This window comes from Erpetoichthys calabaricus, chromosome 18, assembly GCF_900747795.2.
Source record: "Erpetoichthys calabaricus chromosome 18, fErpCal1.3, whole genome shotgun sequence".
Classification (NCBI taxonomy): Eukaryota; Metazoa; Chordata; class Cladistia; order Polypteriformes; family Polypteridae; genus Erpetoichthys; species Erpetoichthys calabaricus.
The window spans coordinates 4,641,160-4,658,608 of NC_041411.2; the positions used below are offsets into that span (position 1 = coordinate 4,641,160).

At 44.9% G+C, this 17,449-nt stretch overlaps 2 protein-coding genes across 2 annotated transcripts in view; one reads left to right on the forward strand and one right to left on the reverse strand.

Moving 5' to 3' along the window:
- The window catches only part of zgc:158398 (uncharacterized protein LOC568894 homolog), a 33,227-nt gene extending 19,719 nt beyond the window's left edge, over positions 1 to 13,508 (reverse strand). Inside the window, exons 1-3 of the mRNA XM_028824637.2 lie at positions 13,287 to 13,508; positions 5,865 to 6,053; positions 1,150 to 1,432 (exon numbers count right to left, since the gene is read on the reverse strand). Of these exons, the coding sequence (XP_028680470.2) occupies positions 1,150 to 1,432; positions 5,865 to 6,053; positions 13,287 to 13,493 (679 nt within the window). The 5' untranslated portion in view covers positions 13,494 to 13,508. The remainder of the gene's footprint in view (positions 1 to 1,149; positions 1,433 to 5,864; positions 6,054 to 13,286) is intronic.
- A 121-nt stretch (positions 13,509 to 13,629) lies between these two features.
- smtnb (smoothelin b) overlaps positions 13,630 to 17,449 on the forward strand; it is a 144,477-nt gene continuing 140,657 nt past the window's right edge. Inside the window, exon 1 of the mRNA XM_051921134.1 lies at positions 13,630 to 13,728. Within this exon, the coding sequence (XP_051777094.1) occupies positions 13,681 to 13,728 (48 nt within the window). The 5' untranslated portion in view covers positions 13,630 to 13,680. The remainder of the gene's footprint in view (positions 13,729 to 17,449) is intronic.

The following is a 17,449-nucleotide window of genomic DNA, read 5'->3' on the forward strand; positions in this document are numbered from 1 at the left end:
TTTGCACAATGTCTTGTCTTGTTTGTGTTTTAATTTTAAAATTTTAAAATTTAAAATTTTAATTCTATTTTTAGTTTATTTATTGCACGTCATGTTGTTACACTGTGGACCCTTAGCTTCACAATTTCGTCTGTCTGTATACTTGTATATGGTTGAGATGACAATAAAGTTCACTTTGACTCTGACAAAACCCACGGTTAACGTTTCAGTTTGACTCAAAAAGAAAGTTAGCTTTATCAGTTTGTCACTTGCATGAGTAGTGAAGAGCAAACAACGGCAAAATTAGGCATCGACATCGGGCAAGAACTCGAAGAGAACGCACAAGGCAAAATACTCCATGGATGACGGATCGCTGAGTCGGACTCTGACTTGTCGGTGACGCAAGTGATCTGGAGATCGAGACTGAAAACGAAAAGTGAGGTGCCGGCATCAGCTGATCGTGGCGCTGAACATGTTCGTGTAGTTGACGCGCCCACTTACAATGACGAGAGGTACAAACCAGATTGCGTCACACTGCCGAAAACCCCTGCCATGACAACATAGCCTGGCAGGCAGCAGTCGTGCTGCCCATGAGCGGTTCGAGCCACAGGTGACGGTGAACTGGCAGCCACAGCACGCAGCAACAGATTTTTTTATGTTGATTTATGTGTGTGACAGTTGCTTTGTGTGCTTTCAGGAAAAAAACTATTCAGCCCTTAAAGAGTTAAAGTGACCTGAACAGTGCGGCATTTAGTGAGGAGGAGGAAGGAAACTGAAATGAGTTCACCAAGATGTGTACCCGACATGATTAAGGGTGCAGAGCTCCAATCTGACTATTGCCACAGGACTGCGGTTGTCTGCGGTGGGCTGGCACCCTGCCCAGGATTTGTTTCCTGCCTAGTGCCCTGTGTTGGCTGGGATTGGCTCCAGCAGACCACCGTGACCCTGTAGTTAGGATATAGCAGGTTGGATAATGGATGGATGGATGGAATGCGGTTGTTCCCGTGTCGGTCAGTCCTAACCGGCAAATGACACGGCCATTTCTGTGACCTCATTTTTACATTGAAGAAAATCCTCATATTTGCTTTTGCATAATAAACAATTGATTAAAAAAGAAAAGAAAAATGATTAGTTACTTGTGACGTGTCTACGTGCAGTGTAGCTGCTCACCTTTAAAGCCCAGCTTCTGCCCCTGCACAGTGGTCCAGATATTAAATGGCTTCAGCTCCTCCGAAGGTCTCTCCGAATGTACAGATACGACAAAAGAGAAGTTCCTCAGAGTGCGGGAAGACCCCGCAGCGCTGCTGGCTTCTCGGTCAGAGGCGTGCTTCCCAATTAGAGGAGACGCCCCGTGGGTTTTCTTCATTTCTTGAGGAGACATCAACTCGTCAGTTCTGTTGGCCGGGACACAAAACCAGAGCTGGGAGAGGGCACTCAATAGCTGATTCCAATCCTGAAAGGGAGACAGCGGCGTTTAGTAAAAACCCAAAGTACAGTCAATTCACTTTTACACCTGACCTGAAACTTGTGACCTTATGTTGTGGTGTGAAATTTTGTATCTAAAAAGTTGATAAATGTGAAAAGATCCGACTTGACACACTCATAAAGGTTTGGGGCGGTCATCCGTGTATTGTCTCTGGCTGCATGGGCTTTTGAAATAGCGCAGAAGTGTCTGTGATGGAGTCCAAAAGCAAACTGAAATCAGGTTGTAAAAATGGCGGCTTTAAATGCCAAGACCGGAAGTGACCTTCTTCTGACGTCACAGCTGGAAGTGACGCCATCTTAGGCACTGGGACCGGAAGTGACAAGTGGGAACCGAAAGTGACCTTCTTCTGACTTCACAGCTGGAAGTGACGTCATCTTAGGCACCAGAGCTGGAAGTGACAAGTGGGAACCGAAAGTGATCTTCTTCTGACGTCACAGATGGAAGTGACGCCATCTTAGGCACCGGGACCGGAAGTGACGTCATCCTAGGCACCAGAGCCGGAAGTGACAAGTGGGAACCGGAAGTGATCTTCTTCTGTCGTCACAGCCGGAAGTGACGTCTTCAGAGATGAGTCAGACAGGGTTTCCCGTGTCTGGTCTGTAGAGACAACAGAAGCAGGTTTAGCGCACCCCACCACCCCCTGGCCTGGTGTGGAATCACCCTCACTTGGTCCACACAAACTCCTCCTGCTCGCACGTGCGTGACAATAAATATTTTGTATGTCTTTATTTGTAACTTAGATAAAGCAATGTGACATTAACATTATATCATTGATAACAACAGCAATGGTTTGAAGATTAAGAACTCCAAGCCCACGATTCTTTGTAATTTTACATCAGGGTCAGTGGAAGTGCCTAAAACCAGTTTGGCCAGTGATTCTCTGCAGGACTCCTTCAATCAACCCCCACATGGAGGCCAACTACCTACTGTATTTACTCTACCAAGACCAAACACCATCTTCATATTTTCTTCTGATCGAACACTCCATTGTAGATAAGGGATGCTCTTACGATAAAGCTGTATAAGGGTGTGTGGAAGTGTGTGTGTCCGGCCCGAAAGTGCGAGGGTACAGCATGAAGCTCAAAGAAAGCGACTCTATCGCCAAAGTGAAACCCCATCGCCGCTAATACACAAGTGAGGCGAGCACATCGGCAAAACGAAACCTCCGAGGTGAGAAAAAGTCCCTTAGCCTCTGATAGACAAGGGGGGTGAGCATGTCAGCAAAACAAAACCAACGAGAAGCCACTAATACAAAACCGATGCGATTGATTGATTGAAGTGCCAGAATCCATGGTTTCTATAAGCCTTGGCTTTTTACAGCACACGGGCTTACACAGCTTGTCTTATACAGTGGAACCTCGGGTCACGAACGTCTCGGACCACATACAAATCGGGTTACGACCAAAAAGTTCGCCAAACTTTTTCATCTGTTCACGACCACACTCGGGTGACGAACAAGACAGTTTCCCTTCCGGTTTGTACGCGCTGATGATTTCTGCACGTGTTCAGTCTCTCCCTGTGTGAGCAAGCAAATGAGAGCACAAGAACGCGAGTGAGAGAGAGCAAGAGAGTGAGAGAGAGAGAGACAGAGCGAGTGAGCGAGTGAGAGTGAGAGAGAGAGAGAGAGAGAGAGGGAGAGAGGGAGCGAGAGAGAGAGAGCGAGCGAGCGAGCGAGAGACAAAGAAAGACATAGCGTTCGAGCGAGCGAGGGAGACAGAGCGAGTGAGAGAGACAGAGAGAGAGCGAATGAGAGAGACATAGCGAACGAGCAAGAGAGCGAGCGAGAGAGACAGAGAGAGCGAGAGAGTGAGAGAGACATAGTGAGCGAGCAAGAGAGCGAGTGAGAGAGACAGAGAGAGCAAGTGAGAGAGAGAGAGAGACTGAGAGCGCGAGCGAGTGAGAGAGAGAGTGAGAGAGAGAGAGCGAACAAGAGAGCGAGAGAGACAGAGTGAGAGAGAGAGCGAGAGAGACAGAGAGAGACAGAGTGAGAGAGAGAGCGAGAGAGACAGAGAGAGCGAGAGAGTGAGAGAGACATAGTGAGCGAGAGAGAGAGAGCGAGAGAGAGAGACAGAGAGAGCGAGTGAGAGAGAGAGAGACTGAGAGCGCGAGCGAGTGAGAGAGAGAGTGAGAGAGAGAGAGCGAACAAGAGAGCGAGAGAGACAGAGTGAGAGAGAGAGCGAGAGAGACAGAGAGAGACAGAGTGAGAGAGAGAGCGAGAGAGACAGAGAGAGCGAGAGAGTGAGAGAGACATAGTGAGCGAGCAAGAGAGCGAGTGAGAGAGACAGAGAGAGCGAGTGAGAGAGAGAGAGACTGAGAGCGCGAGCGAGTGAGAGAGAGAGTGAGAGAGAGAGAGCGAACAAGAGAGCGAGAGAGACAGAGTGAGAGAGAGAGCGAGAGAGACAGAGAGAGACAGAGTGAGAGAGAGAGCGAGAGAGACAGAGCGAGCAAGCGAGAGAGACAGAGTGAGAGAGAGAGAGCGAGCGAGAGAGACAGAGAGAGTGAGTGAGAGAGAGAGAGAGCGAGCAAGAGAGCGAGAGAGACATAGCGAACGAGCAAGAGAGCGAGCGAGAGAGACAGAGAGAGAGCAAACGAGAGAGCGAGAGAGACAGAGAGAGCGAGTGAGAGAGAGAGAGAGTGAGAGAGACAGTGAGCGAGCGAGACAGAGTGAGCGAGAGAGCGAGAGAGTCAGAGTAAGCAAGAGAGTGAGAGAGACATAGTGAGCGAGGAAGAGAGACAGAGAGAGCGAGTGAGAGAGAGAGACTGAGAGCGCGAGCGAGTGAGAGAGAGAGTGAGAGAGAGAGAGAGCGAACAAGAGAGCGAGAGAGACAGAGTGAGAGAGAGAGCGAGACAGACAGAGCGAGCAAGCGAGAGAGACAGAGTGAGAGAGAGAGAGCGAGCAAGAGAGACAGAGAGAGTGAGTGAGAGAGAGAGAGAGCGAGCAAGAGAGACAGAGCGAGAGAGCGAGACAGACAGAGCGAGTGAGAGAGACAGAGAGAGCAAGTGAGAGAGAGAGAGCGAGTGAGAGAGACAGAGCAAGCGAGAGAGACAGAGAGAGAGACAGAGAGAGCGAGCGAGCGAGAGAGACAGAGCGAGCGAGTGAGAGAGAGAGAGAGAGAGCGAGAGAGCCCAAGCAGAAGAAGTAAGTAAACATTTAGTTTATTATTATGCTGTGCATTCTATGGTATAATTAACTATTTTTGTGCTTAAAAATCTTTAAAAAAATATATGTTTACATACAGCTCGTACGGTCCAGGAATGGATTCATTGTATTTACATACAATCCTATGGGGGAAATTACTTTGGGTTGCGACCAGAGTTTTGGAACGAATAACGGTCGTGACCCGAGGTTCCACTGTATATCAACATCTACACATGGAAGTCTGTGTGTCTGTCTGTCCGGCCCGGAAGTGCGAGGCTACAGCATGAAGCTCAAAGAAAGCGAGTCTGTCGTCAAAGTGAAACCGCCGAGGAAAGACAAACGAGAGGGAAACTCGCTTAGCCGCTGATAGACTAGGAGGGCGATCACGTCGGCAAAACGAAAAACATCGACTCTGCATTTCAATTGATTTTTTTCAATAGTTTCTAGGAGCCCAGGCTTTTTACACAGCTGGTCCCTTATAAACAGTGGGAAGTCTGTGGGATTTGAGGCAGTCTGACTAAGGCTACATATTCAAGAATACAAAAGGGGAAAGTAGAGTAATAGCGAGCTCGACCAGACAGAACACCTTACAATCTGGATTTACTGCTTTAGTGTGGCTAACAAGTGCAGGAGGAGAACGAGCATCCCGGCTGGGAAGGAGAATAATTTAAACTACACAGACAAATTGACCGGCGGGACAGAAAAATAGCTTTGTACCCGGCCGGTATGATACTAATGGAAGCCGAGGGTCGGGAGCCGTTCCATTCCCTCATACACCAGGTGGCAGTGGATCCTCATATGGCAACCCAGCTGGGACACGAAGATGCTGTCCCATCGTCATCCCTGCGTACCGACAGAGGGTGATGTCACAGAGGGAGGACCTCCCTACTTTCTGCATGGCCCTAAAGCGCTTCCTTCGAAGACATGGTGTCCCACCAGAAGCATTCCCAGGTCTGCTGATTCACATCAAGGAGTCGGAGTTGGGAGGCAGCGGGCAACACTCAATGGAGGTAGAGAGGAGGAAGAATTGTTTGGCTTCTTGCAGAAGTGCGTGAATCCATTCTGCTGGTGCAAGTGGTCTTTGAAGAGGTGCCTTTGATTTTACTCCAGTGACGTGTGGTGTGTTGTTGTGTTTTGCTTTTGGGGCTCAGCGGTGCCCCTGTGTGGCCACACAAGTGATAATCCACTTATTTCCCCAACTACACACCGGCGGCGGGGGCGGGATTGGCAGTCCTCCACATTGCGATTCTGGGACTTTACCTGGTTGACATCAGGATTCTGAACTTCATGTGTCTGGACATAGAAGCTGAAGCTGAAGAAGCAGCCCGCCAAGGACAACAGGCAAACCAAAAAGATGACGAATGGAGGCCGGTGCTCCAGGAAGCTCCGCAGATTTCGCAGGGGCTGCACCATCCCCAAGGTGAGTATTTGGAGGGGGTCGACTGGCACCTGCAAAATGGAACAGAAATTGGGTAAGACCTTAATTTTGTGTGAAAAGGAGAGAGCTGGTAAATCAAAAAATATATATATTGTAAACTATAATAAAGCAATAATCTCTCACCATGGACTCTGAATGGCAGGCTACAAGATTTAGTACTGCTGTCTCATAGTCCTGGAGGAATTTGGGGGGTTTGGTTTTTGGCCAGCGTTCAGAAAATGAAGAGATGAGTGTGTGAGACCCTTGCTTACCTGGAGTCCTCCTCACGCATATTTTACTGTATTGGTGACATAAGAGCCATTTAGGGTGCAGACCTAAAATACCTGGGAGTGCAGCTGGATGATAAATTGGACTGGACTGCCAATACTGATGCTCTGTGTAAGAGAGGACAGAGCCGACTATACTTCCTTAGAAGGCTGGCATCCTTCAACATCTGCAATAAGATGCTGCAGATGTTCTATCAGACGGTTGTGGTGAGCGCCCTCTTCTACGCAGTGTTGTGCTGGGGAAGCAGCATAAAGAAGAAAGACGCCTCACGCCTGGACAAACTGGTGAGGAAGGCAGACTCTATTGTAGGCACGGAGCTGGACAGTTTGACATCCATGGCAGAGTGACGGGCGCTGAGCAGACTCCTGTCAATAATGGAGAATCCACTGCATCCACTAAACAGGATCATCTCCAGACAGAGGAGCAGCTTCAGCGACAGACTGCTGTCACCGTCCTGCTCCACTGACAGACTGAGGAGATCGTTCCTCCACCACACTATGTGACTCTTCAATTCCACCGGGGGGGGTAAACGTTAACATTATACAAAGTTAGTGTCTGTTATACCTGCCTGGCACTCTCCACCTTGCACTTTTTAACTTACACTGTGTTTTTATTAATCTTTAATTAATATTGTTTTTGTATCAGTATGCTGCTGGAGTATGTGAATTTCCCCTTGGGGATTAATAAAGCATCTATCTATCTATCTATCTATCTATCTATCTATCTATCTATCTATCTATCTATCTATCTATCTATCTATCTATCATATAGTGCCTTTCATATTTATCCATCTATTATATAGTGCCTTTCACATCTATCTATCTATCTATCTATTATATAGTGCCTTTCACATCTATCTATCTATCTATCTATCTATTATATAGTGCCTTTCATATCTATCTATCTATCTATCTATCTATCTATTATATAGTGCCTTTCACACCTATCTATCTATCTATCATATAGTGCCTTTGATATCTATCTATCTATCTTTCTATTATATAGTGCCTTTCATATCTATCTATCTATCTTTCTATTATATAGTGCCTTTCACATCTATCTGTCTATCTTTTAGTCTTACTGGTTCACTCTGATCACTTCCTGAGCTAAACTCGATACGTTATAAAGCAGGAAAGTTATGTTGAGCAGAAGCCGTTCTGAATATTAACGTACTCGTCATTGGTGCCTGGCCGTTTAGCAACTAAAGCCGATGTCACACTGCGTGACTTGTAGTGGTGGCGCATGTCAGAATAGCCGACTGCAGTTGCAACTTCAACATTACTGCCCATGTCACATTTAGCCATCTCATGCCAGTGCCGTCGTCCCTGCCCCCTTTTTCTTACAGCCAATAGTGTGCTGTCTGACAGAGCTGGCGTTGAACAAAGGATCACCATCTATAATGACTTCGGCCTGTGCTCGCCCGAGTGAAGAAGTGTTGACAAAAATTGGAATATTCTGGGGTGCCCCCCCCCCACTTTCCCCGTTTACTAATAAAGCCCACGCTCAAAGGCGGGAGAAAAAAAACAAACAAAGGTAAGCTCTTTAGACTGGGGAGCTCCTCTCACTAGGCCGTCTCCGGGATCAATGACGCCTCCTTCAAGGTGCTCATCCCTTTGGAGAGCCAGGAACTGGAAGGAGCGGAGTCAGTTTGTCTTCACTGGGCAGACTCTCAAGAGAGTGGAGGAAGAAAATGACAACTCAGTAAGTGGCGGCGCCCCCTCTCGGCCCGGGGTGGCATCACATAGCCGGGGAAGAGCTTGGATGGCGATCCGCAGACGTGCATGCGCGACACTTTAAACACAAGAGTATATGTGTTCAGATTTCTGAAAACAGTGCACAGTTGGGAGTGAAACTGACAACATTTGTGAAGCGCCACCATTTGGAATGACAGAGACATAGTAAGCAGACGGACGGACAGACAGACAGACAGACACACTTAACTCTTTTATTAAAGGTACGGAGTACACGCTGATACAGCGCATTGCCGCACCCACCACATGACAAGCCAACTCAGGATCCCAGATTAGGACCCGAGTGCAGCCATGATATGGGTGACACCTCAGCACCACACTCGTTCAGATGGAGTGGAGCAGTGGGAGATTTTTTCTTTTTATCTGAATGTTTCCTTGACATTTATGTACTGCTTCCTGTTTATTGTGCTTTTGTGTGTGTTTCTACTGTAAATGCAGACCATCATTTGAGTCGGTGGAGTTTCTATTCCCTGGTTAGTCAGGTGCCAGACTTCATTGTTAAGTCGACCTCCACAACTCCACGTAGGTTTTTTTTTTGGTTTTTTTTCCCTCCATCGGGGGATTCCAGAGAACCTCAGACAAAGACCCCACAGCTTTGGGCCCATCGACACAGAGACAAAGAAGCGGAATGGCCAAGGGATTTGAGAAAGGAGCCTGGCGGCAGACTGTTATGGGTCCATCGCCATGGCAGCTAAAACAAAGAAGAAAAAAAACAGGCAAGCGCAGCTGTCACACGTCCCCAAAGCCAGCGCTTCCCTTTCTTGAGATGTCTCTGTGGTCTGTGCGATACCTGACATGAGGAAAGACCAAACTCAAATCCTCGGGCGAGGTTCACTTTACGGTTCAAGCCACGCCACACGCACACATGGGACTGGATTTTGGCGAGACTCACCGGGGTCATTCCAACAAAAGGACGTCACTCGGGACCTCCAACAAGCACCCCAGCAAAACACACAAAGACCCCCCGTCAGACTGACGCCACTTCCAAATCATAGCACAGATGTAAATTACACTTTAAGAGTTTTCGAGCGCTTTATTCCCCTTATAATAAAAGCTGTCAGGGGGGGCTGCTCGCTGATGCTGTGTCATTGTCTGTCATTGTCTGCCACACCTGGACCCCCCCGGTTGGTTTTTTTTTTTTGTTTCTTCTTTGTCAGCTGTGGTTTCCATGTGACAAACATCCTAACAGGGTTTAGTCCTTGCCAAGGGGTTTAAATTACAAAAAAAGAGAGAAACGGAATCAAATGTAGCTAAAGTGCGTAGAGAGATTAAAAAACGTATGAGGGCGGGCGACACCAGCGTTTAGCGAGTCCCTGATTATTTCAAAGCAGGCCTGAGCAGGGGGCTGCCGCCGCCCACCCCAGTAGCATTAGGCACAGGACGTGGTGATGAAGTGGCTGTTCATGAATTATTTACACCTTTCTCGTTATGTCCTTGAACCGTTTAGGGGTCTGTGTAGGTTTTACGATTTGAATCCAGTACTGGTGTCAGAAGTGGGAAATACAAGATGGTTCAAATTCGGAATGTTAATTGTGAATCCTTTCAGACGTCACTTTGAGTTTTGAAAGTGTTGCTATTTGCTCCACCCTTTGCTGGGGTAGGAGTAAGAAGTTGTGATCCCGATGTTCACACAACGGGCTAAAGCAGGGGTGAGCAACGTCGGTGGTCCTGCAGCTTTCCATTCTAACCATTTTCTTAATTAGTGACCAGTTTTTTTTTTGGCCAATAAACTTCATTTAATTGGTTTGCTATGCAAGACTCCGACCCTTCAAAGCAGGGGGTGAGCAACATCGGTGGTCCTGGAGGTCCACAATGACTGTAGGTTTTAGTTTAATTAGAAACCAATTCCCACCAATAGTGGATCTGATTCAATTTCAGGGATTTTTAGTGTTTTATCTAATAAAAATAAGCAGTTACGGGTTCAAAACTTTAACAAGTGAGACCACTAAAATGAAGCAGAAACATGTTGCTTAAGCAATAAGAGCCACACAGGCAATAATTCACTTCTGATGAAGCATTTGGGTTGGAACAAAATTTTTCATTCCAACAGATGACGCATCACAAATATTAACACTGTCTTTACAATTCCCATACCAAATGGCATATAACAGAGACCTATGCATTTTACTTGTCATTCCAAGAGATGGTGCATCACAAACATTTGCAGTAATAAAATGTATTGCATTTGTCATTCCAACAGATCGTGCATCACAAATATTAACACTGTCTTTATGGATCCCATACCAAATGGCATATAATAGAAACACATACATTGCATTTGTCATTCCAACAGATGACGCATCACAAACATCTGAAGTAATAAAATACATTGCATTTGTCATTCCAACAGATGACGCACCACAAACATCTGAAGTAATAAAATACATTGCATTTGTCATTCCAACAGATGACGCTTCACAAACATCTGAAGTAATAAATACATTGCATTTGTCATTCCAACAGCTGATGCATCACAAACATCTGAAGTAATAAAATACATTGCATTTTTAATTCCAACAGATTGCGCATCACAAACATTGACAATGTCTTTACAGATCCCAAATGGCATATAACAGAGACATATGCATTGCATTTGTCATTCCAACAGATGGTACATCCCGAACATTTGAAGTAATAAAATGCATTGCATGTGTCATTCTAACAAATGGCACATGGCAAACATTAAATCTGCTTTTACGAATCCCATACCAAACGGCAAAAGACAGGGACATATGCATTGCATTTGTCATTCTAACAAATGGCACATGGCAAACATTAAATCTGCTTTTACGAATCCCATACCAAACGGCAAAAGACAGGGACATATGCATTGCATTTGTCATTCTAACAGATGGCACATCGCGAACATTAACACTGTCTTTATGAACCCTATATCAAATGGCATATAACAGATTGCATGGTGCACTGCAAATGTTCACCTTGATGTCTACGGTGATTACTGCCATTGTTAACGTTTTGAAAAATATGGAATCAGCTACACTTCACCTCTTGGAGATCCTGTGACGCTGTTCAATGTGAAAAGGCGCTTTGTGATGAATACAAGTAACTGTGTTGGTTTCTCTGTTTCAAGTTTTGTAAATAAGGTATCTAAAAACTGCTGTTAATGATCAATGAACAATTCGAGTGGGACTGTTCATAGGTCAGTGGTGGCGGATGTGCGATTAACAGCCCGACTGAGGTGGATTCTCCTCTATTCTGTTTCTCTTAGCACTGTCTGGGTGTGGCAGTTGGTGCCACTGCTTTATTGGCAGGCTGCTCTCCTGGGTCTCAGATAATGGAGGTAAAGATTCTCTCAGCACACTGCACGGCGGGCACAGACTCCACTATAGAAGACCCAGGAGGGGTAGGCGGCCAGTTAGCCGAGGTCTCCGGGACGGCAGTCTCCCTGAAGCCAGATGTACCCTATATACATCTGGAGACAAACGGTGCTTATGAGGTGGCTCAATGTCACATTTCTAAACCAATCTGACGTCTAACAAAGATATCCCACAAAGTACGGGGTGGGGATTTCAATTTTGTTAACATGATCTGACAGACAGCGAGCTTCCGATTACGATGAACTGTCTACCGCCAAAAAGACTCCCATTAGACAAAGAAATGTGTGTCGTGTGTGGTTTCTGTACGTTTTAAAAATAAACAAGGGAAAAACCGTTCTGTATCATCAGATTATACATCAATGGAGAAGTGGTGAACGTGAACGATGCGTTGTCACCAGTGCTGTGTGTGCTCTCTGTAATTCAATTATGACGACAGTGTGGGAGTCGAAGTCAGTTTGAAAGAATTGGCAGCTATAATCACAAAAATATGGCCTGCAAAGTATACATCTGAATTAAGCCGTGTGCCACACTCCGTCAAAAGGACTGCAGTTAAGGGAGCGGATAACGGAGAACCGCAGGAGACGCGGATTTCAGTGCTCAAAACACCGGAAATCAACAAATCTCCCTAACGACGGCAGCCGATGCTGTGACGAGACTGAACAGCACCCACCTTCTGACTGCACGTCTACACGAATAACTTGAGTAATTTAACACGAATGTCTGATTAGAAACGGAAACAAGTCGTGACAAAATGGCTGCAGCGTTTTAACGCGTGGTACATCCACAGGCCACAATGCTTATCTAAACCCGATTTGCTCTTGATATGTCCTAAAGTGAAGCGACAGTCGAAATGAGAGAACGAGCTCATAACAGACGGTGGCACTAATCAAATGTAAGGTGGTCTACGTGTGCATGTCTGTCTCCATTGTCCCAGCGCCAATTACAATATGCAAATTTATTATTAAGCTTCCGTTACTTTGTGGAACTGAGCTCCTGAATGTTTAACATCCTCGTTTAGCGGTTTTTCAAGTCTTACGTTCAGTTTCACTTAAAACGCACTGACCGGAGGAATTGGGTGGCTAGTGTTTTAGGAAGTAGCCCTGTGGGCGGAGCCTTTGCAGCGCCGGATTCCACCGCCCTTCACAACGCGCCCTTTAACGGCACTGTATGCAGACGTATCGAATCGGATGAGAATCGCGTCTGACCCCGCGAGACTACCAGTTCTTTGACTCTTTTACAACCGAAATCTCCTCCGTTGTCAGCTGGCCATAGACCATCTCTTAATTAATGGATGGATATTGTTGGTCTCGAATTATGTTTAATCAGTCTATATCTTGTTTGAACAAATCCGCCTTTCAATGTGTACCAGTACTGTATTTTGTAATTAATACAATCTTGTAGTTTGACTGAGGATTGTTGACGGCGCTTTGCGCCAGCACTCACTGAAGGGCGATGTACAAGAATAAGTTGTACATTGTAGTGTAGAAATAGAAGAGGAGCACCGGAGCCCTCGATTATAGAGATGCAGACTGCTGTCTCACCAGTTGCGAAGTCGTCACATTTTTACTGGATTTAGAAAGCTTCCAGCTATTTCTGCTAGTGAAATCATTACGGTCTAACTAGTTTATTTTCGTCTTTTTCATAGACTGGGCTTCACCAAGATGTTCCGACAGCTGCCAGCCAGAATAACAAAGATCCAACCGGCTTAAGGCTTAAAAACGCCCACAGCACCGCCTGGTGGGCACATTTCCTTAACTCCACATTTATTACATTTAAACACTAAAACGATGCTTCTCGGGATTTGGAGAACACGTCGCAAAACAAGCAGTCAAGTATTCTAGCGAGTGCAACAGCCGGTCTGTTAGTAAGTTAAGCATTGATTACTCACGAATGAACGACAGATAGCCTTTTCGGAGTTGGCCTCAGTAGAGACGCTTCCGCCCCGCACTGCTGACAACACACGGTGTGCGTCATCCGACGGGAAACGACACCTCTCTTTCCTCGTGGGTCGAGAAACAACAGCTAGGGGAAAGCGCGCTTCGTTTGTTTCCCCACGAACTATTGATGCGGCGGACACGAATTTGTGCGACGTCATCACAACAAACTTTGGTCTGTCACGTGGATGCTGCACGTTGACGCCGCGCGCTGGCAGCGGGAAAAGCAGAGTTGGTCCAGACAATCTTTATTAAAATTGTATATATGTAATACCGCAATTCAGATATCGGAGAAAGTGAAGCTTTGCCTACGGCATTAAGAATCAAAGGCAGCTTTCCAGTGAAAAAATGAACTCTGAGTTGAACAGTCAGACGTCTTACTGTATCTGTGTAAAGGTCAGAAGTTTTTTAATTTGTGTTTTTCTAATGTCTTAAAGTTCTAACATCTGTAAAATGGAAGAGCGATGGTATCTGATGTGGCGTTAAAATAAAAAGCGTTGGCCTTTTTTCTGTTTATTTTCTTACTTATTTTGCCATTTCTTCATATCGTAGAAAAGGGGGTCTTAAAGGTCCCTCAGAGCACCACGGGAATAGGTGAAGCCCATCCCCATGATATAGACCCTCTTGTATGGTTTGCTGCAGTCTTGGTAAAGGTGCTTGTTTTTTAAATTTAAATTATTTTTTTAAATTTATTTTCAAAACCCTATTTGATGCTACTGCTATTAGCAATGCCTGAATATTTAAAAGCGTAATACACAATAAAGAAGCCATTTTATTAAATACATATTATTTTATTACTGCTAGAGTTTCAAAATCACAACATAGAATGAGTTGGCATGTTTATTGTGTGTAGGAATAAAATGCATTGTGTTTATCATTCCAACAGATGGCGCATCACACACATTTGTAGTAATAAAATGCATTGCATTTGTCATTCCAAAGGGTGGCTCATTATAGGCATTTGTAGTAATGCATTTTATTACTGCAAATGTAATGTACCATCTGTTGGAATGATGAATGCAATGCATATTTCTCCGGTAAACGCCATTTGGTATGGGATTCATGAAAGGAGTGTGAATGTTTTTGATGCGCCATCTGTTGGAATAACAAATGTAAATGTATATGGCTCAATTTTGTGCCACTGTAATGCATATGTCTCTGTTATATGCCATTTGGTGTAGGTTTCATGAAAGGAGTATGAATGTTTTTAGATGTGCCATCTGTTGGAATAACAAATGTTAATGTATATGGCTCTATTTTATGCCACTGTAATGCATATGTCTCTGTTATATGCCTTTTGGTGTAGGTTTCATGAAAGAAGTGTGAATGTTTTTAGATGCACCATCTGTTGGAATAACAAATGTAAATGTATATGGCTCTATTTTATGCCACTGTAATGCATATGTCTCTGTTATATGCCATTTGGTGTAGGTTTCATGAAAGGAGTGTGAATGTTTTTAGATGCGCCATCTGTTGGAATGACAAATGCTAAGTATATATTTCCCAGTTATATGTTTTTTTGGTATGGGACTCGTAAAATTAGAGTGAATGTTTGAGATGCTCAATGTAGACCTTGGTGTTAACATTTGCATTGCACCATCTGTTGGGATGTATTTGGTAATATGGGTAGTAGTATTTGTTATTCCAACTGATGGCATATCACAAATATCGTTAGTAATAAAATGCCACAGTGTGACATTTGGTATAGGATTTGTAAAAGCAGTGTTAGTGTTTGTGATGCACCATCTGTTGGAGTGACACATACAATGTCTTTTATTACTACAAATGTTGGTGATGAGCCTGCTGTTGCAATGACAGAGACGTAGTAACCGGATGGACACACAGATACACAGACGCTTGTTCTTTTAACATTTGCAGTGCACCATCTATAACAATGCATTTTTTAAGGGGGCTGGGTGGTCTCATGGTCTGGAACCCCTGCAGATTTTATTTTTTTCTCTCGAGCCGTCTGGAGTTTTTTTTTTTTTTTTTCTGTCCCCCTTCACCATCGGAGCTTACTCTTACTCTGTGTTAATTAGTGTTGTCTTGTTTTAATTCTTACTTTGTCTTTTCTTCATCATGTAAAGCACCTTGAGCTACATTATTTGTATGAAAATGTGCTATATAAATAAATGTTGTTGTTGTTATTGTTGTTGTAATGTGGGTAGTAGTAAAATGCATTGCATTTGTCATTCCAACAGATGGTGCATCATAACCATTTGTAGCAATAAAAAGCATTGCTGCAAATGTTTGTGATGCGCCAAATGTTGGAACTGCAAATGCAACACATGTTTGTGATCTGGTGGAACGACAAATGCAAAGCATTTTATTACTACAGATGGTTGTGGTGCGCCATCTGTTGGAATAACAGAGACATAACAACTGAACTGACACACCAATTTAGTAAGTAAATAATAATAAAGTAACAAGTGCACACTGAAAAACAACAGTTCTTTAATGGCACTGAACTGGGTTGTGTGGCTCCTCATTGACCCATTCATTGACCATTTAATTGTGGGGATGGTTCACTTCTTATGAAGCTGTTTCTTTGGGTTTTGAAAAGGGTCCTAATATGTGGGCAAAAACGGACATCCTTAACGTCTAGCAAGCTGTCTTGCAGGATACGAACAGACCAAGAAAATATGGAGTGTCCCAGAGATCCTGTCATTCAGCGAGAGGAACCCACTGGCATGGCACAAAACTGTCACCACCTGTCCTTGGCAATCTAATGAGCCTGTTAAAGATCTAAATGAGCATGTGGAGGGTTCATTTGGAGACCACAAATGATCCCCCTGCAGGACTGCTTTGGCACCTTTATTTTTAAGATTATACCCTGTCATTTTCTAAACCTGCTTAACAAGTAATTTTTCAAATGCATCACTAATTGCTGCAAATTTTTGTTTTCATACCTTAGTTGCAGAAACACTTTCACTGTGCACTGGAGTATCAGCCGTATGAGGCAGTGGCGGGTAAACAGCGGTGGGCTGGCCAGCCCGGACCCCTCTGTGGCTGTGAGATGTTCAGTTTCTTGGCAGTCTGTCACATGGAATAATAAAAAAAAACAACAACACACAGCCATGCGTCTTGAGAAAGCAGATTCATTTTGACCATTTATAAAGCCAGCCCTGTGATGGGCCAGTGCCCTGTCTGGAGTTTGCTCCTGCCTTGGGCCCGATGCCAGCTGGGATTGGCTGCAGCACCCCCTGCGACCCTCTTCAGGACCAGGTGGGTTAGGAAACGACTGACCTTTATGAACCCAGAACTGAACTTTGGGAATTCCAGGACCTTGTAACACCCATGAACAGGATAGCAGGTGTCAGTGGTGCTAATGCCAGTTGAAAGGCTTCTCCAATAACCAATTAGCATGTAAAGCTGACAAATGAGGGACAAGTCGACCATTGGGATACTGAAGGAGCTGCCGCTGAAGATGTGAAAAATAAATTAAAAATCAGTCGTCTCAAGCAGTAATAGCCATTCACAACACTAGGATTGTGATATTTTTAAATCAATTTAATGCTATCTTGATAAAAAAATAAGATAATCGGTTTCTATCAAAAACATGAACATTTCTGGGTGACCTCAAAATTATGTCTGGTACTTTATATTGACTTAAATTACAAAGAGAGGACTTGCAGTCGGTGGGACCATAAATTGTGGGGTCGGAATCAAAGGTTTTGTGTACCAACTATACAACCCTGCTCAGCCGGGAAAGGGAACTTCATCAAGCTCAGCAGGATGCCTGCCGTATATACACAGTAGTGGGGAAAAAAACAGAAACATAAAATTAAAAATCTATCTATCTATTATAAAAGATAGCCCGGCCACAGACAGACACGACACCAGATGTCCACAACACACGCGATTTACTTCTCTTTTCCTACACACAACACGGCACAAACACAGTGCCCAAAGACTCACAGTCCTTTTCGTTCCTTCTTCTGCCACCCGACTCCAGCTCCTTGAATGGAGTGAGGCGGCCCCTTTTATAATGCACCCCGATGTGCCCAAGGTGCTCTGTGACGGCCCTTGCACCCGGAAACACTCCGGGTGTGCACAGTTCCTGGAGTGGCAGCACTTTCTGGTGTGGAGGAAGTGCTGTCCTCCAGGGCTCAGGAAC